The following is a 23300-nucleotide window of genomic DNA, read 5'->3' on the forward strand; positions in this document are numbered from 1 at the left end:
AAATAAATTATTAGAAGAATTTTTTTGCTTAGCAACAACACTTTAGTTTATTTTAGTAATATTTTGTATTTTGACAACGGCACCCGATTTGGGCGTCGAAACGTTAATAAAATTATTTTTTTCATTTTAATTGTGGCTTATTTCCCATATAAATAATTAATATTAGTTGTTGTTGTGGAGAACCAATTCCTCAGGTTCCTTGACCATGATATTCTTCTTGTCCCAATTCCTCGATTTCCGAATACTTTACCTTGAAGGTTGCTGTAAATATATGAATGTGGTGTTAATGCAAGGTGCTTCAGGATGGTTCTAAGTTTTCCAGGAAAAAATTTTATCGTGGAGTACTATGTATTTTCGGTCATACGGAAGAGCTCGCGAAAACGGTCCAAACTTAAAATCACCAATGGTTCCTGCACGACGGAGTACCCTGTTACATGGCCAGAGAGTCTCTTCGAATATGACGCCATCATTTTGGTAGATCTCCACCACATCTCCACTCACCAGACCTAACGCCACCTGATGCGTACATATGGGGAATGCTGAAGGAGGCAGACCGTCAGACATTCCGGAATTGCGGACTAGAATTAAAGATTTTTTAGTGCCAGGATACATATTTAACATCTGTTTTATCGGGAACGTCGTCTTGAATAATTTTTGCAAGGCTATATCATGTATACTATACTAAATTTACAATCAAGGTGCAGTAGAAATAAACAAACCAAGACACAGGGTCCATTCGCCCATTTAACTGATTTTGCTCATTTTTATATTAATTTCAACTACTCTATGTTTATTTTCTTTCCCTATTCATTACAATATCATCATAGGTGGCTCTGAATGACAGAGATAGCTATACAGTACAAGTCTATCCTTAATTCAGATATACTTTCCCGTTTACGTCAACTTTGCAGTGTACGTCAACTTAACAAGAAAAGTTAGGTTATGTAGAGATGTTGGTGGTGGACATATACAGCATTTTGTTTGATTTTATTTATTATTGATACTGATAATTTTGTTATTTCTTTTTATTTTTGATTAAAGTTCTGTCTTAAAGGTTTTAACTGATTTTTCATGTTTTATAATGTTAATCAAAATAATTGATAAACCAATGCTATAAATTCAAATTAAAACAAGACATACGTAAATTTTTGCAAGGCTAGCTTTGATCGCAATAATTGTGGATCGCTCGTTATCATTATTATTATTATTTTACATTAACATTTTTTACTTCTATTTTTCATTATATTATTCATTATTTATATTCAATTATTTTTTCCTTTTTTTGCATCTTTTTTATTTTTTTTTGTTATTTTTTTTTGTTTTTTTTTGTTGTTTTTTTTTGTTTTTTGTTTTTTTTCCATTACGGTAAGACTAAAGCCCGATTTAACCTCTCGGAGGTTATTCGTCTTCTTAATGGTTTCTGTTTTTTTTTATACTTATTACAATGTTTTTACATTTTTTTTTTTACAATATTTATCTACCTCTTAATAACCGATAGTTAACCTTAGCTACTCATATTTTCAGTTTAATATTTTTAATATGCTCACATAATAAAATGACCACTTGTGGATTATTACTTTGATTTAATAAGAACTTTAAATTAATTGAATGTATGACATCCTTTAACTTATAAATTTTGTCCAAAAAGATTATCACTTGAGCTTGTATTAGAGAGCAATTTAATATTTGATGCTCTGCGTCTCCTATTTCTCCACAATTGCAATATGGATCGGTTTTTAAACGAATTTTAAATAGAAATTTGGAAACAGGTACGTGATTAAACCTCAAACGACAAATTTTTCTTATGTAAGTATAAGTGCGATGCACCATTGAACGGCAGGAATGGTGCATTTCTTTCCGACCTGTCAGATGTACTTGATAGTGAGTGACCACCTTTAGATTTTCTGTTATACACTAGGGATGGGAAAAACCTACCGGTTTAAACGTAAAACCGGTTTTTTTACTTCGCAATAACCGGTTTTACCGGTTGTTTTTTGTCCCGGTTATAACCGGTTTTTTATTGTTAAAGTAAAAACCGGTTATTAGGTTTTTACGGTGATTAGGATTAGGTTAGGTATTATTTTGGATCCCAATCATAATTATTATTCTCAAGTAATTATTCCAAACAAAACAATAATTCAAATTTTATTTTATTTTATAAAATATAGAAGCAAACTGAAATTGCAATCTCGCATCAGCCAGAAACAATTATTAAGTTTTATTATAATATTTCCTTGAAAAGATATTTGTAATCATAATATTTACATAGGAAGTGATCTGCGCAAACATCATCTATTTTTCACACTTAACTCTTGACATTGAAAGTGGGTGAATGACTTTTTCTGATTAATAAAAATAATGCTCTGACTATGAATATCGAATTACTGATTACGAATACGAATCTCCAAGAATTTCGCCACGTTTTCAAAACGATACACTCATACAGGAAGTATTAAATGAGTTAAAATGTACCTATTCTACAAATATACAAACGTGTTAAAAGTAATACGTCGTCGGCTTACTGCCAAAACCAACCAACTCCACTCTTCAAAGTTTTGAGAAATCCACCTTTAAAACTTTAATATTGAAAAATCGTCTGAATTTAAAAAATAATTTAAGAACTGAAAAATATGTTGAATTTATTATTCAAAAATATATTTAATTTTTTAAATGCAGACGATTTTTCATTTTAAATATAAAGTTTAAAAGGTAGACTTCCCAAAATTTAAAAAGTGGAGTTTTCGATTATACCGGTTTTTTTTGCTTACGGTTTAACCTGGCGGTTATAACCGGCCAAAAAACCGGTTTTTGGAAAACCGGTTTTCGGCTTTTTTAATCCAATAGGTTACAAAGTTACATTTACAATACACTTTAGTTTGCGATACTCCATTCGACTCGATATCAATATGATCAAAATTAGTACTATCGAAAGAACATGTATTACTTTTAACACGTTTGTATATTTGTAGAATAGGTAGAATTGGAATCGGTAGAAATAGGTAGATTTGGAATCCTAATCACCGTAAAAACCTAATAACCGGTTTTTACTTTAAAAAGAAAAAACCGGTTATAACCGGGACAAAAAAACAACCGGGAAAACCGGTCATTGCGAAGTAAAAAAAACCGGTTTTAGGTTTAAACCGGTAGGTTTTTCCCATACTTACTTTGTAACCTATTGGATTAATGTTATTCCAAAAATCGGTTTTTTTTTGGCCGGTTATAACCGCCAGGGTAAATCGTAAGCAAAAAAAACCGGTATAACCGAAAACCGGTGTTTTGTCAAAAACCGCCATCCCTATTATACACCTATACTAAATTTACAATCAAGATGCAGTAGAAACAGGGCCCCCGCTACCATATGTGCAAAGTGTGCAATGCACACGGGCGCCATTCTTTAGGGCGCCAAAACCCGGGGTCAAAAATTGCAAAAAAAAACAAACAAACAAAAAAACAAAATTATCCAGTTACTGCCGATTCCCATTTGCGAGAACATGTCAGAAGTTAGGCATTTTAATTTACTTTGGTATGATTTTATTCGGTTTGTTTCATATTGATATTTTAGTCTACAAATTAATAATAGTCCATTTACTCACGGTTTTTGCTGTTAATTTTAAAGAACCGCTTATATTGACATGAAATTTGTCATACACATAGATAACAAGTAAAGAAGTGATTTGTGCCGATGTGTGCTTTTGCCCTGGTGGTAAAAGGGGTATTATCAGGGGAATGCGCCCGAGAATACCTGGAGGTTAGGTTAGGTTAGAAATATTTGCGAGTGAATATGTTCATTTTTCAACAAAAAACCCCGTTTTTAGAAGGTTTCTCGTAAATAACTCAAAAACTAATTATTTTAGCGAAAAAATACTCTTAGCAAAAATATAGCTTACAAAAAAGTGAAAAAATAATTTATATATGAAGTCTGCAAACCCAGAGGAAGCAGAGTTGTAGCTATTGAAAAGTAGGTTCTTATTCGTCAAATTCTAAATAGAATATTTCAACGTGAAATAACCAAAGTATTAAGCACTTTTCGGGAAAAACTCATTACAACTTCTTTAAAGTGTTGAAAAAATTGTCTAGCAACAATAACAAGCAGCAAGCATACTTTTTTTGGAAAAAAAATCGTAAAATCACACTCTCATTAGCATTCTAAATGAAATTAATCGTTACCGCTTTACCATTTACTTTCTATGTATTGTTTATATGATCTGTAAGTTTTATCGGTTTAAAGTGCTCATTTTTTAAAAAATTTGGTTTTAAAGTGAATTTTTTTTAATCTTGAAAAATTTTCTTTTTCCCAAATAACTTAAAAATTAGGTAATACCAAAAATCTTAAGCAGTAAAAAAATTTAAGTTTTCTTGTCTCAATATTTTGGATTTTTTTGTTTTCCTGTAATACAAAAATTGGTGTTGGTATGTGAATTTGCATAAACTCGTAATTAGTGACTCGTTCAAGCCCTTTTTGACTACAGCATTTTTAAAAATAAGCACTTTGAATCGATGAAACTTCAGATCATATAAACAATACATATTGCAAGTAAAGTATCTTGTGGTGAAGCGGTAACGACTAATTTCATTTGGGATGCTAATTAGGGGGTGATTTTCACGATTTTTTTTACCAAAAAGAGTACCAACGTTATTCTGAGCGTAACTTACCTACTTATTTTTGATCTTAAAAAAACTAAAAAACAAACAAAAATATAAGGTTCTTTTAACACATTTCTTGCGGATGTCTGATCCTAAGACATACTCTGAACGGACAAAAAAAGCACATATTAAAAATGTGTATAATCAATGGCATACATGCCCACCGTCAGCCTAGTGGTGAAGACTCCCATGTATGCCATCCACACGGAATGAGAAACACTTTAAAAAAAGTTATAATGGGTTTTCCCACATAAGTGCTCGATTTTTTGTTTATTTCACGTTGAAATATTTGATTTGGAATTTGACGAATAAGAACATCCTTTTCATTAGCTACAACTCTGTTTCTACTGGATCTGCAGTCCTCATATATAGGTACTTACACCATTTTTTCACTTCTTTAAAAGCTATATTTTTTTTGATAAAATACTTACTTTTTGATTTATTTGCGAAAATCCGTCTAAAAACGAGATTTTTTTTGTTGAAAACTGAACATATTTACTCGCAAATAACTTGAAAAAAGTATTGACTTAGTAAAAAACTTTATAGAACAAAAGTTGTTTAGTCATTTTATCCAATTCCGGACTTTTTTGAGCGTATGTTTTTTCACTCCCGAGAAGGGGTGAAACTCACATTCAGAACAAAAGCACAAGTCGGCACAATATCACTTTATTCTTTAACATGTTAGCTATGTGTATGCCAAACGTTATGTCAATCCAACCGGTTCTTTAAAATTCGGAGGTTTTACAATATTTTACCTTGGGGAATGGACTATAAATATAACTTCTACAGTTCAGTTTTTTGGTTTGTTTCAAGCACCTACTTACCTTAAAAAAATAAAAAACATGATCCAAAATGCCTTAAGGGGCGCCAAAATCCTTTTTTGCACACAGACGCCAGTAACCCTTACGGGGGCCCTGAGTAGAAATAAACAAACCAAGACACGTTAAATGCTATTAGGAGCACTCCCGAATTATAATTTACAATGTATAAACTTTGGAAATCATGATTTGTGATTTACAATGTATATACATTGTAAATTATGATTTTATACTGCTACTAGTAGCATTTAACGTGTATTGGTTTGTTTATTTCTACTGTATCCTGATTTTAAATGTAGTGTAAATATATAAATAATCATAAACATTTCAATATTCACTTCATGCAGTACTGTTTATTTTGCCGCATACTGTAGTTTTGAAAGTTTTGCTCTACTGTTTCTTATTAGTGTTGCCCAAAATCGGTCTTGGTCTTGCAGTCTTGGACTTGTTCTTGCCTTTTAGCAAGACCAAGACCAAGACCAAGACCGCCTTATTTTAGCAAGACCAAGACCAAGACTGACCGTGCAAGACTTGAGCAAGAACAAAACTAAGCCTGCGAGACTCTTGCGTCTTGCAGTTAGGATTGAGTGTCGTTTTATGGAATATATTAGTTCGGGAATATAGGTCTGGATACCACGTATGAAAAAAAGTTGATTAATAGCAAGCTGAAAATTTTTTAATAGCTTAAGGGTGTCCAGTCGGACAAACTTTGATATATGGGAACACTGGAATAAGGGAAGTTATAATTTTGGAACAGGTTAAAATTTGGAACGTCAGACTACGAAAACTTTCCTAGTATTTTGTCGGACAGAACTTCCAATTGATTTGTTACCCTTTCATTAAACGCTCATGCAAAAATCAGACTGCTATTTATCACCTGTCATAATTCCTGTCATTTGACATGTTCTACGTGTTCCACTCATTAAAATGCTCATTTAGTGATAAATAGCAGTCTGCTTTTTGCATGAGAGTTTAATGAAAGGGTAACAAATCAATTGGAAGTTCTGTCGGACAAAATACATGTGACGTTTTCGCGTTCTGACGTTCCAAATTTTTAATCTGTTCCGCGATTAAAACTTCCCCTGTTCCAGTGTTCCCATATATCAAAGTTTGTCCGACTAGACACCCTTAAGCTATTAACAAATTTTCAGCTTGCTATTAATCAACTTTTTTTTCATACGCGGGATCCAGACCTAATATGCTTAGAGGCAATGAGACGCAAAAAAATATATAATAAAAATTTGGAAAATTGGATTTATGCGCATTATGAATAATACGATAAACATATATAGCGAATTAAAATATCCATATAAGAACACTCAGAGGTCAATTATTACAATGTAAAAATAAAATATTTATTTTCATTCTTTCCTAATATCAGACAACGCCTTCGCTCCGAAAGTAATTGTACTAGATTTTGAGAATACCTTTCATAAAATAATCTGCTTGTGTTGTGTGACGCCGCCGACAGTATAATAATATCGCATTGAAACTTTTAAAGATATAATGTCGCCTTTGTTGATAAAAATATAATACGAATAGCATATCCACTGTTACGGACACCCAGTCAATTGTTTTTCCTTATCAGTTAGTGGGAATAATACCATATCGTAAAGACTAAACGTCCTACTTATAAACTTTTTGCAGAGTGTGCAATTAGATATTAGATCAATAGGCTAAACAAAATTTTGTATAGTCGATTCACTCACGGTAAAATGTTACAAAACCTTGAAATTTTAAAGAACCGCTTGGATTTTGGATTGACATATTTGCGTACACATAGCTAACACGTCAAAAAAGAGATATTGGCCGATGCATGTGTGATTTTTTCCTGGGGATACGTTTAACCTTTCACCCCTTCTTGGGGGGTTAAAAAACAAAGGTTCAAAATAAGTCAAGGTTGAATAAACTGACTTATTCTAAGCAACTTTTGTTCTATTTGATTCATCTACAAATAAACCAAGTCAATACTTTTCGAGCTATTTGCGACTGAATATGTTCATTTTACAACAAAAAAACACACGCTTTTCGATGATTTTTGCGCAAATGACTCAAAAAGTAAGTATTTTATCGAAAAAAATATTCTAAGCAAAAATATATCTTATAAAACATTGAAATAAAATTATGCATTTAATGGTAGGGGAACCCAAGCGGGGATTTTTGCAGTTACTGGAACGCGTCAGGTTATCACATGGGGAGAAACCTCGTACCCTGTAAATGTACCTCTACCATATATTATTGGGTTCTAATACAGGGGAATTCGTTAAGAAAGGCCCGAAAAAAATATATATCCTTAGAAAAACTCAAAATCGTCAGATTAAGATAAGGTAAGTGTAGTATGTACATGCAAAACAGTGTATATTTAAAAAATCAGACGGTTTGAGCGGGGCGTAAGGAAATGGGTGAGTCACAAAATTTCACAAAAAAGCGAGTATTTCGCGAAATGAATGTCAAATCGAAAAATTAAAAGGTACGTTCAATATTTTTCAAAAATCTATCGAATGATACTAAACACGACCACCCACGGAGAGGAGTGGGGGGTAAATTTTAAATTGTAAATGTGAACCTCACAATATTTCGCGAAAAGAATATGAGATCGAAAAACTGAAAATTACACGTATTTAATATTTTTGAAAAATCTATCGAAGGACACCAAACACAAAATGCAAACTTTTATTAAGAAACAGACTGACTCCCGTGGGACATGGTAGATAGCTCAGTTAGTTAGACGTTAGACTATAGGCAGGGACAGTTTAGATCGTGGCGTGGGTTCAAACCCACCCAATGTGAGTTGTTTAGACATTTATTAATTTGGTTGGTTTTTACTATGTCTATGTTAAGTCAAGCTGAAAATGTACCTATACGTTTACGTTATTCTAAGATCTAAAGTAATATTTAATAAATAGCAATATGCTAGTGGGTAACTGCGAGACTTGCAAGACTCTTGCTGCAAGACCAAGATCAAGACCAAGACTGGGAGTGCAATACCAAGACCAAGACCAAGACCAGGTGTATTGGTGCAAGACCAAGACCAAGACTGTCCAAGTCTCGTCTTGGTCTTGCATTTGGGCAATACTATTTCTTATAACTTTATAACATTCTGTAAATCCACATTTCAAAGGCTTTTATGCATCTTAAGTATTCAATTTGGGGATCCAAGTTTCACATCCATACATGACAATTGCATGAATATGGATATTGTAAGTTGATCGTAGATATATTTTATTTAGGTACACTAAAGTTTTTGCTATGCATAAGTTGTGTAGATCGATTCTTGTAAAAAATTACTTCAGATTTAATAGCACTTCTAGCATTAATAACTTCCTTATAATCAAATAAATATGGTTCAATTTTTCTTCGAAAGTTCCAACCGGCCCATTAGTCCAAGTAATGAAGTTTAAAATAGGACAAAAAACATGCAAAAACCACCTTTACCAACCCTTTCAATGTCATCTCTTTTTGTGATTGAGGGTTTTAAAAGGATTTAATATTAATAGCTCTATAGACCTTTTAAAAATCTACAAAATTATTTTTCACCAAACTTTTTAAGATAAAAATAAAAAAAGTTACAATTAAAAAATCAATATATTTTTTTGAAAAAAAAAGGGGGAAATCCAATTGGAAGCATAATAATGTAAGTTGGCGGTGTTTTTAGTCATTGGCCTTATTCATTCTTCTTTACTTATGTATTATTAATAGATTCTAGAAGTTTGACTGGCTTAGAATGCTAGTTTAAAAAAACTGGAGTTTAAAGCGAATAACGAGTTTTTGTATTTTGGTAAAAAATGCCATTTTCTTCAGAATAGAAAGATTAGCATCAGAGATAAGAAAAAATGTTTAAATATGAAATTGTAGTGATTAATTCCTAAGAGATTGGTTAAAAAAATTTTCTACGGCAAAAATTGAGTGAATCGTAAATGAGTATACCATCGAAAAACATTGATTTCTTAGATATGAAACTAACAATTTCTATAGCGAATAAATTGAAAACTTAATTTTATAAAAAAATATATAGAACGTATTTTGCTTAGAATTAATGTTTTTATCAACTTTTGCGGTCAAAATATAATAAAAAATGTCCACCCCCTAGATAGGGTGTCAACTACCCCCATGGTAAAAGCGCCTTTCGGCCCATGGCAAATGTAGGAAATATTCTGTAAAACCCTTTATTTCCTACTTTTACCGGTAATTGTATACATTTCCTACAGGATCTTGATAAAAGTAAGAAATTAAAATTATAACGAACGACACGTAAGCGGAATGCCACAATCCATAACTGTAGAAATCATAACGGTCTATTTGGATCTGTGTGAAACTTGCGAGAAAAAATCTAAAGTTTCCAAAAAAGGTTTAGTAGTGAAACCTATACTGTCAAAAAAAAGAAATGAGTAGTAGATGTCAAATAGATGTCATAAATATGCAAGCCAAGCAGATAGTTAATTCAAGTTCATTTTTGTCTAACAAAATCACTTAAACAAAATTTGTACAATTACGGCCGTTGAAAACTAAACATGCAGAAGTAGCTACATTAGTTCTTTTTGACATATTTTGTGCCTTTGGAGCTAATAGCCTCCTTGAAAGCGACAATGGACGAGAATTCTCCAACATAATTATAGAAGAACTGTGCTCCATGTGGAAAGATTTGAAGATAGTGCACGGTAAGCCAAGACACAGTCAGTCACAAGGATCTGTTCCTACTCGATCAAGTATGATCAAGTTCCTGGTTGGAAAGCAACCAAACAAAAAGTTGTCAGAGGGTCTTCGATCTGTACAATTCGCTAAGAACCGAGCTTAGCTTACCCTTCTGGCATCAAGTGCAGTCCGTATGAAGCTATGTTTGGGGTTTTTGCCAAAATTGGTTTTAAAACTTCATCACTGCCAGAAAATGCTTTAGAAAATATTTCGACTGAAGAATATTTGGAAGTAGAAGAACAAGTAGAAGAAACCCAGTCAGGTTCTGATTCCGAAGAATGTGAAGAATCAGAAGTGGATGAGCCAAATGAGCTTTTAACATAACAAGAACCAGGGCAGCTTTATCCATTAGGCAATATAGGCAGTTGCCTAGGGCGGCAAAATGCTGTACAAAAAATATTTGTATATAAAAATTAAAATTGAATAACATTTAAGTACATCGTACATCCATCAATGGAATATAAGTGAGCATTCATTTCTAGAAAACAAATTGCATTTTCTTAACACTATTCATTCAACTTCAACTCAACAGAAAGGACAGAAGTCGTAAATTTAGGGATTATTGGACCGTCGCGTCGGCAGCACCGCAAAGGCGGCGGGCGCACTGTTCTATATTTTTTTTTAAACTGAATCCTTTTGGGTTGTTTGTGGTTGAAAATTTGCCATTTTCATTGAAAAATGTCGCCTTTTCGGACAGTTGTTTGCGAATACCTTAAAAATTATGTATCTAACGAAAAAAACTATATTAAACATTTTTGTAGCTTATGAAAAATCAAAGAGATTCGTTCCTTCATAAGTCTTCTAGTGATAACATAAAAAGAGATATGGTAGGTGAAAAGAAATTTTTTTTGTGCGTGCTTAAATAGGTGTGTTCAACTTAATAACAGAGAAATGGTCGATTTTAAGGGTATAATGATATCAATATCTTTTGTAAGTACTGCCTGAAAAGACCTTTAAACCGTATTGTTAAATTTCGATTACATTCAAACTAAGCGAGATATGGTGCAACAAAAAAGGACGACTAATTTATTTTAAGATAAAATGCGAAGTATTTATATTTTATCCCTCATCCACCAGATTTAAATGCATCGGTTTGCTTCTACAATACCTTTTACTATAGTGTTATTTCTATGTTCAACAAGTTGGAAGGGTTTAAAATGTATGGTTTTTGAAAAAAATAGGATCAAATTATAGAGAGCATTTTTAAAAAAAAATTTTAAATCTTCCTTTTTCTCCATGTAACTCGAAAATGATAATGAGATACAGTAATGAAAAAAAAAATAGAATTGTTATCTAAAAGAAAACCTACATTTTTGTAATGTATTTTTTTACGTATCTTTTATCACTTTCGAATTATATGGAGAAAAAGGAAGATTTTTAAGAAAATTTAAAAATGCGCTTATAATTTGATCTTATTCTTTCCAAAAACCATTCATTTTAAACCCATCCAACTTTTTGAATACAGAAATAACAATATAGTAGAAGGTATTCTAGAAGAAAAACGATGCATTTAAATTCTGGTGGATAAGGGGTTAAATATGCTTCTCATTTTTCCTTAAAATACATTAGTCATAAGTTTTTTGCACCATATCTCGCTTAGTTTGAATGTAAGCGACATTTAGCAGTTCTCGTTTTAAAGGTCTTTTCAAGCACTACAAAAGGCATTTGCAGCATTATACCCCTAAAATCGACAATTTCTCTATTATTTTAAGTTGAATACACCGATTTGAGCATGCATCAAAAAATTTTTTTTCACCTACCATCTCTTTTTTTACTAAAACTAGAAGATTTATGAAAAAATGAATCTCTCTGATTTTTCATAAACTACAAAAATCTTTTATATAGTTTTTTTCGTTAGATGCACAATTTTTATGGTATTCCCAAAAAAAACAATCTCCGAAAAGTGTCATTTTTTGATGAAAATGGCAAATTTTTAACCCCAAATAACTCAAAAAGTATTGAGTTTTCAAAAAATTTATAAAACAGTTATTGCTTAGAATTAGGTTCTCTGGCCACTCCCGGTGTTAGTTTGATAAAAAAAATTGCCACCCCCGAGAACGGGTGGGAACCACCGCTAAGTAAAAAAGCGTCATAGGACATAGCGTAGACTTTGCCTCTTGAGCTATTCCCTACTTACAGTGAAAATATCAAGTAAATTGATGCAGTAGATTGGAATTCGGAGCCAAACACCCTCACTGACTGCAGTAATAGATACCTACATCATTCATAAAGATTCATTTGGATACCACAATAAAATCACCAATCACCAATAATTGACATATCTAAATATTTAAAGAAGAGTGGATTTAAAGATATTTTCCCCAATTTTGATATTGCTTTGCGCATTTATTTGTGCCTCCCAGTTGCCAACCAACGTGTCCGCTGAAAGGTCATTTTCGAAAATGTCAAGAATTTAAAATAGTCATGAAAATAATTTCCGATCAAGTATGACGCAAGAACGTCTTAACAATTTGTCGATTTTGTCCATAGAAAGTGACGTAACAAAGGGGATAAATTATGACAACATTATAGATGATTTTTCCAAAGAAAAATCAAGAAAGAAAACTGATGTGATCGAACTGGAATGACAATTTTTATGTATTCTTATTTAAAAAAAAATCTGCTTGCAATTTTTTTTTTCGCAAAAATGGTACATGCTTGAAGGGCGGCTACTAGAGAATTGCCTAGGGCGTCAATTGACCTAAACGCGGCCCTGACAAGAACCAGAAAAACCTGAGCAACCATCAGTGAATGAATCTAATGCGATTCTAGAAGAACTATTTTCTAATCAAATTTCAGACAGGCGAGATTATGTTGCAATTAAACGGACACGTGCAAAGGAAGGTCTTGAAAAGCAAGCGAATAAAATGCTTAGAACATCAATAACGTTTGGCTGTTTTTATGATTGTTATAAATGAATTATACGAATTGGCTACTACAGAAGGGCGACTGCCACAGTTGTATAGCAGAAATAAATTTACCATATGCAAAGAATTATTCATTTCTTTGGACATGGTTCCAAAACTAAACATTTCATTGCGCGAGTATGTTAGAAAAACGTCTTTGTCGGGCGGGCAAGGCTATCAGCGATGTGTTTGCAAAATAAATAAAATGTAAAACAGATAAGTGTAAATGTAAAAAGATGAAATGTTATGTATTTCCAAGTTCCATTAGAGTTTGCTATGCCACAACAAATAGTAAGTAAGTAAAGTAGTAGTAATCATTCAGGCAAAAAGCTCAATTCAGGTTAAACAAAATGTCTCTTATTGTTTTTAATTCAGTTCAATAAAAATCACATTTCTTGAATAGCTGTTGGAATTTATTGTTTTTATTTCATCATTTTACTTACCTACTTTTACCGCTGGTCCTTGGTAATTGTATACAATTACCGGTAAAAGCAGATAATTGAAAATAATTTCCTACATTTACCGTCGACTCGGGTAATTATTATTGTATACAATTACCAATTATCTACTCTTACCGTAACATATACATATTTACGTACTTACATATTTTGCCTTCGATTATATCAAAATCATATTGATCAACTTTAAAGCTAAGTGAGTCTATATAATACATTTTTCCCCGTTTGTGATCAAATGCCATGCCGTTGGATATACCAACTTTAGTTAAATGTGGCGTTGTTGTATTATTAGAGAAGCTGTATAATGTTCCTATCCCAGGCTTAATTTCATCAATTGTTTTAGGACTTCCACCTATAGTTCCTGGAAAAAAAATTAATTATTATTAAATCACAAAAAATGATAAGATCTAAAAATAAAATATAAGGAAAGTAGCAATATATTTTGAGTAGGATTTTCTCTCTGCATTTGTAAGAAAAAAATTAATAATTTTTTTTTGTAAGAAAAAAATTAATAATTTTTTTCTTCCAGTGTAGCTAAAGAAAAATCCATAAAAGTCGTAGTATTTGATGGATATGGTTATTTAATACGTTTTCTGCATTTTGACCATCTAGATCATTTTTCTGTCTTACAGAGCATTCCAAGAACAGTTTCTTGTGTCTATCAAGTTTTAAAATCTTTTAGCACGTCGACGGACACTGCGTCAAATGTATAAGCAAGTGTTGTGACACTATACATATATATTTCGCAAAGTATAATAGGGAAAAATGCAACGTCTATAGACGTTGTGTCACATTACATCAATGGAAAGTAGACGTCTATACACGTTATTTCCGTCAACGTGTTAATTACGGGAAGCCATGGTCCCTATTGCGAAAAATTAGAGGGGCTAACTAGAGGAATTAGAGAAAATCAGAGAATTCAGAAACTAAAATATATCCTAGAAAGGTTGCCTCTCATATGGTATCTCTATCTAGAGCTCCTTGCTACCAAACACGCACTATCAAGGTTAAAAGAGATTTAAGAGCATTAATCCTAGCCTAATATATCCAGTGGCAGAATACCGTGCACCGGTGTGGTTGAACAACAGGCATACCCACCTGGTCAACACTTATCTAAGGCAAGGTGCTCACCAACGTGGCAACCAAATGGTATGCAAATAGCGTGAAAGTGATGTGGTAACCCAGTGGCAGGTAGAATTGCTAAACCTGTATAAATTATAATGTAGTCGCACGTATCGAAAGGTCGCACATATTTTTATACAAGTTTCGCAATTCTACTTGACACCGGATCACCACACCACTTCCACGCCATTGTCACGCCATTTGGTTGCCACGCTGGTGAGCGCCTTGCCTAAGCCATACAATGTTTAACCACAGTATATAGAGGTTCCACAGTAAAATCACTCTTCTGTCGGCGCTTTGATCTCAGGAAGTAATACCGACAGTACGCAATTTGTAATTCACCAGTGGTGGATTCGGAATAGCAATGCGAGAGTGGGGCAAAAGCGACTACCAACACTGCGCGGTCGCTATGCGCAACTACAGATTTTACTTCCAATTTTTCGAAGAGTGGTTTTACTGTCCCTCTTTATACTGTGGTTTAACGTTGTGTTATCTGCTCGTACTTCTACTTCTACTGTTTTCGTGTTACGTTTCACTGGTGTTTTTATTTATAATAATATTAATAATATATGAGCACAACAGGCCTAACAGGCCCATGGCTTGGTGTACTATTTTCTTCCATTCTCGCTTATCGTTAGCTTTCCTTTTCCAGTTGGTTATGTTAAGTCTTGTCATGTCTTCTTTGACCTCATTGCTCCATCTTGTCTTCGGTCTTCCCCTTCTCCTTCTTCCTGATAAAGCACTAGATATTATCATTTTTGGGACTTTCGCTGAACTCATTCTCTGGACGTGACCCAGCCATCTAATTCTTTGAGCTCTTGTTACTGCTAGTATATTATATTCTTGATAAAGCTCTTCTAGCTCCTTTTTTTTTCTTCGCATCCATTGACCGTTTACGTCATTCCCACCAAAAATTTTGCGCAGCACTTTTCGCTCCCAGACTAATAGCATTTCTTGCTGTTTATTTTATATAGTCCATGTCTCAGATGCATAAGTTACGATTGGCCTTATTACGGTTTTGTAGGTTCTTAACTTTGCTCCTCGGGATATATTTTTGCTTCTCAACAGCCTGTTGAGAGCATATACGGCACGGTTACCTGACATAATTCTTCTACGTATTTCTTCTTTGATATTAGAGTCCCTCGTGAAAATAATTCCCAAGTATTCAAAACTCTCCACTTCTTCGAATTTATATTGGATTTCTTTTATTGTTTTCATCGTTATGTACCCAGATAGCACAAGTACGTTTTATGGACATCCAATGGACGTACATCTGTGTACATTGGAACGTCCAATGGACGTCCCGCTAAGGTACAATGGACATCCGATGGACGTCCAACGAACGTCCAGAGTTCACAAAATTGGACGTCCATAGAACGTCCGCTACAAACGTACAATGTACGTTGTTGAAGCTTTCAGTGTACATTTTATGTACATTCAATGTACATCTGATGTACATTCAATGTACGTCTTATGGACATTTTTGTAGGGCACTTTTCAGAAAGCAATATAGTGTCCATAATGTTTTGAATACATACATAGCAAAAAGCCTTTAGGTATAGGAAATAGTTCCTATAATACTAAACTTATACTTTAAAATATTCCACAAAATACCTTTTTTATTTATCTTTATTATAACTTCATTATGTATACTTTATTATAGGAACTTCATTAATGCACGACTGCACTTGCACGATAAACAGAAAACACAAAGATATTATATTGTATGTAATAACTTAATAAAGACAAAATTCAGATAATGGCGCCCTATGATGCATGCACATTAAAAGAGGTTTATTTCTGTTCTGTTTCTTCCAAACATTATTTCTTAGAACTTAGGAGTTTGCCATTCTGTGAATTATCATAAATAAATCCTCCTTCAGTATTCCACAACAATTAACAGCAATAATCCCCTAAAAGTACCTGCCTAGTACTACCTTTTACGACCGATATCGTGAAGAGCGACAACGTTGTCAAGAATATTCTCATTTAGTTTGGCGGGAAATTGAAGTTACAAAATGCCCATTTAAGATTTAAATTGGTAGTGTCTAATTATTGTAAGTTCTATAATTACCGATGCGCGATGTAAATAGCTCCGTTATTCTGAAAAAGTTTACCATCGTTTTATCATCATCTAATATTATATAGGTTTAATTAAAATAATTTTAGTGTTTCAGTGTTTTAATTCGATGTTGAAAAAATATGTGACTACATTTATTAGAAGCTTCTTGTATTCTACTAATAATATTGCTTTGATTAAAACAAGAAGCTATATATAATTACTAATAATAGTCGCATTTTGTGTAAAATCTCCATGGACCACAAATGGATGTCCAATGTACGTTGAAATCAAACGTCCAATGGACGTCGCGTAATGGACGTACATAGTACGTCCAGTTTTGGTCCATGGACGTTTGGACTTTAAATGTACGTTATATGGACGTCCATCGGACGTTGTGTGCTATATGGATATTGACCCTGAGTAAATTGTTTGTTTGACCATTCCATATATTTTGTTTTTTCTTCGTTTATATGTAATCCTTTGGTCGCCACTTTCTTCTCGTGCTTCTTGGCTGTTTCCATCAGTTCCGCTTTGCTCCTAGCCAATATTATCAGGTCGTCGGCAAATGCTAAGCACTGGTGCTTCTTATGATATATAAGACCTGTTATGTTAATACTTGCTTCCTGTATAACTTTTTCCAATATTATGCTAAACATTAATGATGATAATGGATCACATTACAGTAACGAGCTTTTTTACTTATACTATACCTATATTACTTTTAAACAATCTAAAAAACTTTTACCTGCCCAGAGTCTTCCCATTTTATCACATTTTCCATCATTTATTGCACTATTAGTTCCAGCCTCGACTTCATACAAATTTTTCACTGAACTGACATTTGGACTTTCTCCATCCCATTCAACTACAGCTACAGAATTGTTCAAAGTCACTACAAATTCGTTGTTTTTGTCTTTTACTGGTATTATGAGCGAAACGTTGTAGTCACCTAAAAGTAGAGAGTTTCTAAGATATCTACTTATATTTTAAAAATGAAAACCTGTGGAAATTGCAAAACAAATTGAATTTTGCAGAGAATGTCAATTTTGGCACCCCAAAAAAGATGCAAAACGGTTTACCACTCCTATTCCAGAGCAAAAATTTTTATTAGCACTTTTTGTGTAGAATGAACCGTTCTCTCAAAAACAACGCTTGAAGTCATCGGAAATTTTAAATTTGAGAACAATACTAGGAGTTCCAAGATCTATAGCCAATGAAGCTATGCATCGAGACGCTGGACTAAGATACGTCAAAGATGATACCAAAAATGCGCTAAAAACTTACTAGTCCAGAAAGCCTGCGAATCCGCTAGGAAAAATATTCCAATTGGGATTTTTTGCACAATCGTACTCAAAAAGGACTCATTTTAACAAATTTGCATGATGCCAGGTCCAAAAGTGGGTCAAAAATTTTTTAAAAGTTTTTTTTTGTTTTTTCCTAAAATGATTTTTTTTGCACCGAACAAAGTTTTTTTAGGTTTTTTGGATCATTTCAAACAGAAAAGTTATTTAGTGACTTTTCGCTAAAGTTGATAGTTTTTGATATATAAGCGATTAAAAATTTAAAAATTACGAAATCTGCCATTTTTAACCACAAGAAACTAAGTAAAAAACTAAAAATTTCGATGTTGCCAAGATAAGAAGGTATTCTTTGAACATCGATTGATGAAATCCCGAAGAGTTTTTGCAATACAATATCGAAAACCCCTTTGTTTTTTAATTGTCAATCAAGCGGGCCCTTGATTGCCAACCGTTGTTGCATGTAAATGTAACATGCGTAAATATATGTGCGGAAAAATATTTCGGTTTAATTTTTTTTCGCCATCTTGCTTGGAATATCCCCTCTTAACAAATTTGTATGTTGACAGGATCAAAAAGTCAAAAATGTTTTAAAACGTTTGTTTTTTGTTTTTTCCTAAAACTAATTTTTTTGCATCCGACAAATTTTTTTAGGTTTTTTTGGATCATTCCAAATAGAAAATATCTTAAGTGATTTTTCTGCAAAGGCGATAGTTTTCGAGATATAAGTGATTGGAAATTTAAAAATTGCAAAATCGGCCATTTTTAACCCTAAAAAACTATCTAAAACACCGAAATTTTTCAAATATTTCAATGACACCAAGGTACGTAGGTATTCTAAGAATATCAATTGATGAAGTCCCGAAGAGATTTTTGCAATACAATATCGAAAACCCCTTTGTTTTTTAATTGCTATTCAAGCGGTCGCTACACTATTTTTAACCGTTGCATGTATACAACATTGTAGTAGTCCAGGGCGCATCTGTTTTGAGATGGACGTTGAGAGGTGACTCAATTTTTTTTGCAGAAATTGCTTGAAAATAAATCAAATAATAATATTTGAGTTATCCTCCTCTCAAAAAGTCCGGAACATTGTTTAAATAAACAAAATGTCAAAAAATGAAGGAAAAATTCGATTTTTTTCTACGTTTTTTGATTATAACTTTAAAAGTGTTCATTTCCGATAAAAGTTGTACTGACATAAAAGTTGTATAATTAAATTTCCTATAATATAGAATTAGTTAAAAATTAAAAAAATAGTCACCCTAGTTGCAAAATAGCAATAATTGCGAAAAAACCATACAAAAACAAGTATTCGCATTTTACGTTTTTCAACCATTTATGCTACATTTAGGACCTTCATATTTCACCCAGAAATACCTTATAATACAGTAAAACAATGCTGTAAATTTCATTAAGATCGGTCTACTAGATTTTGCAAAATAAATTTTGAAATCCAGCTTTCGCAAAAAAAATTCATTTTTTCAAAATGTTACAGGACTGAAAATAAAGCAGATAGCAAGTTAAAATTTTTTTTGCTTATAGAAGTGTACTGTACCTTTCATTTTCAATTTGCAAAATTAAAATCGATTAGTTAACAAGGCGTCAGGAAATTTTTTAAATAAACATTAATTTTTGGTGCTACGCGCAGGACAGCGGTGTTCGATTCACACAAGTTGATTTCTACCAAAATTTCTTCAAATCTTTATCTACTATATTATTTTCTTCCTCTATATTTTGTTGTATTTTAATATTTTAATTCCACAAAAAACCAAGTAATTTTATTATTGTTTGTGAAATATTGTTTAAAAAATTGCATATGTTTAAAAATATTAAACTTTTATTCTCTAAGTTAAAATATATGAACAAAGAAAATTTTTTCTAATAAAAGTGTTATTTCAAAGGATAGAGTATGTGTTTTTATTTTGCAATGAACAAATTTATTTATTTATATCGAAATGTAATAAAAATTAAAATATATCAATCATTATCAAAGGTCATTGGAATGCCCAATCAGAGCAAACTATCCGCTGTCCTGCGCGTAGCACCAAAATTAATGTTAATCGATTTTAATTTTGCAAAATTGCAAATGAAAGGTACAGTACACTTTTATACGCAAAAAAATTCCAACTTGCTATCTGCTTTATTTTCAGTCCTGTAACATTTTGAAAAAATTAATTTTTTTTTGCGAAAGCTGGCTTGCAAAATTTATTTTGCGAAATGTATTGAACCGATCTTAATGAAATTTACAGTATTGTTTTACTTTATCATAAAATTTTTCTGAGTGAAATAAAAAGGTTCTAAGTGTAGCATAAATGGTTGAAAAACGTAAAATGCCAATAATTGTTTTTTTATGGGTTTTTCGCAATTATTGCTATTTTGCATCAAGGGTGACTATTTTTAAATTTTTAACTAATTCTATATTGTAGGAAATTTAATTACGCAACTTTTATGTTAGTACAACTTTTCTCGGAAATGAATATTTTTAAAGTTATAATCAAAAAACGAAGAAAAAAATCGAATTTTTCCTTAATTTTTTGACATTTTGATTATTTAAACCATGTTCCGGACCTTTTTGAGAGGGAGGATAACTCAAATATTATTATTTGATTTACTTTCAAGCAACTTCTGCAAAAAAATTTGAGTCACCTCCCATCGTCCAAATGTACTAATATTTTTACAGATGCGCCCTGGTCTATAGGTAATATGCGTAAATATATGTGCGAAAAAATATTCTTATTCAATTTTTTTTCACCATCTTACTTAAAAAGGTTCCCTATTAACAAATTTGCATGTTGCCAGGCGCAAAAATGTGTCAAAAAAATTTTAAACAATTTTTTTAAACTTAAAATGTTTTCCGATTACATATTATTATAGGTACACATGCAACGGAGGTTGATTAGCAATTAAAAAAACAAAGAGGTTTTCGATATTGTATTTTAAAAAGCTCTTCGGGATTTCATCAACATCAATCGATAGTCTTAGAATAACTACGTACCTTGGTATCATTGAAATTTTTGGTGTTTCACATAGTTTTTGAGGGTTAAAAATAGCCGATTTTGCAATTTTTAAAATTTCAATCGCTTATATCTCGAAAACTATCACATTTACAGAAAAGTCACTTAAGATATTTTCTATTTGGAATGATCTAAAAAACCTAAAAAAATTGTCCGATGCAAAAAAATTAGTTTAGAAAAAAACAAAAAACAAACGTTTAAATTTGTTTTTGACTTTTTGATCTTGGCAACATAAAAATTTGTGAAGAGGGGATATTTTCAATCAAGATGGTGAAAAAAAAATTAATCGAAATATTTTTCCGCACATATATTTACGCGTGTTACATATACATGCAAATGTTGCCAATCAAGCGCCCGCTTGATTGACAATTAAAAAACAAAGGGGTTTTCGATATTGTATTGCAATAAACTGTTTCGAGATTTGATCAATCGATGTTCAAGGGACATCTTCTCATCTTGACAACGTCGAAATTTTCAGTTTTTAACATAGCTTTTGAGGGTTAAAAATGGCCAATTTGGCAATTTTTAAATTCTTAATCGCTTATGTCAAAAACTATCAACTTTAGAGAAAAATCAGCAAAGACCTTTTCTGTTTGAAATGATCCAAAAAACCTAAAGGAAGCTTTGTTCGATGCAAAAAAAATAATTTTAGGAAAAAAACAAACAAAAAAATGTTTATAAACGTATTCAATTTTGACCTACTTTTGGACCAGGCAACATGCAAATTTGTTAAAAGGGGTCCTTCTTGAGTAAGATTGTGCCAAAAATTCGAATCGGAATATTTTCCTAGCGGATGCGCAGTGACTTTCTGGACTACACAGAGAAATTTTTGATATAAAACTGGCGAAGTTGTCAAATGGATATTCCATAAAAACAAACTTAATAGATGTATGTACTTACCAATTTTGGCTTTAGTAAATTTCTTCGTGGATGGAACATATTTACAAATAGTGCTCTCAGTAATATCCACAAAATACAAACACTGCTTTTTATTGTCCCAATGGGGACCTTCTGCAACTTTAAAACCTTCTACTAACTTTTCTATTACAGGTGCCATATCTGTTCGATTGTACTCCAAGCCACAATATTTTTGATGTAAGTTACAATCTGTTGTAATGACGGATTTCTATTATTTAAGCTATTATTTAGAATCCAGGATTCAATTGGTTTTGGAAACCAGTACACATAAATTCGGCTGTTTAATTTAAGTTCATTAATACAGTGTGTCCCCGTAAAATTCACAATTTTGTTCACCATAAAATTCACAAAAACAGGTCGAATTTCGGTTATAAATTTAAATGTTTTGTTGTGCATCTACTTTTTTTTGAGTTATGACTTATGACATCATCAACCTTTTTTAAATACAACAGCCGATATTTAATTGGCACATATTAAGAACAAGAGTGTTGATTATAGAGACCTACGTATAATAGAACATTTGTAATGAAAGCAGAAAGCAATTATACGACTACATGGCCGTAACTAACATTAGGACAACCGGGGCGGTGCCCCGGGGCCGCCGGTCAACAGGGCCCCTCAGGGGCCTCCATTTGTAGGCCGTGCATAGATTGTAACGAGGTCAAATAAAATTTTTAAAGTAATTTCAGTCAAGTTCTACTTCGAGTTGTCCGATTTTAATAAGTACACGACATATTAATTCTAACAACATCAATAATCGATTTTAACCTGTTTCACCTGCGCCATTATAAAAAATTTTGTCTCGAAATCTCTCCATGAAGTTACCTCATTTTCTTTGCTTTCAAACCACAAAGCAGCTCCATCTTTTAGGCGACTTCTTATAATTTCTTTGCAGTCTTCGAAGTTCTGCATATATGTTGGAATTTGTTTTTTAAGATTTTAATGAAAGGTACCGGATGTTGTTTTCTAAAATCCTCGCCAAATTAGATGTGCTTTCATTACAGCTGTATACAATTACTTCCCGACGGTCTCTTTCTTTTTGAAATTTTCCTATCTCCTTCCATTTTTCTTCCACTTTTTCCATATCGAATTTTAACGCATTCTCGAATTTTTCTTCCACCTTTTCAATTTTATTTATCTTCTCAGCAATCTGGTTTACATCTTCATGCATTTTCTCTAAATAAACTTTCATATCTTCACATTTTTCCAACTCCCAACAAACAGTATCGTTCGTTGGGAGGCACTGAAGTCATCATACCAATCTGAAAGATGTTCCTCGAAAGTGACTCTAAAGCCTCTCAATCTAACACGCTGGATTGGAAGATTTGATGCAGTCAATACATTGAAACACAGATTTGCGATATT

The 23300-nt window shown here is 32.4% G+C and overlaps 1 protein-coding gene across 2 annotated transcripts in view; it reads right to left on the reverse strand.

The window, feature by feature from the left end:
* Positions 1 to 23300, reverse strand: part of LOC114330337 (regucalcin-like) — a 144534-nt gene that overhangs the window by 53494 nt on the left and 67740 nt on the right. The window contains exons 1-3 of one of the 2 annotated variants that reach the window (XM_028279658.2): positions 21918 to 22207; positions 17448 to 17651; positions 13664 to 13879 (exon numbers count right to left, since the gene is read on the reverse strand). In XM_028279658.2, coding sequence (XP_028135459.1) covers positions 13664 to 13879; positions 17448 to 17651; positions 21918 to 22074 — 577 coding nt within the window. In that variant the 5' untranslated portion in view covers positions 22075 to 22207. Of the gene's footprint in view, positions 1 to 13663; positions 13880 to 17447; positions 17652 to 21917; positions 22208 to 23300 lie in introns of those variants that run through there. The other variant, XM_050645787.1, reaches the window with a different exon arrangement.

Source organism: Diabrotica virgifera, chromosome 3, assembly GCF_917563875.1.
Source record: "Diabrotica virgifera virgifera chromosome 3, PGI_DIABVI_V3a".
In the NCBI taxonomy this organism is placed as follows: Eukaryota; Metazoa; Arthropoda; class Insecta; order Coleoptera; family Chrysomelidae; genus Diabrotica; species Diabrotica virgifera.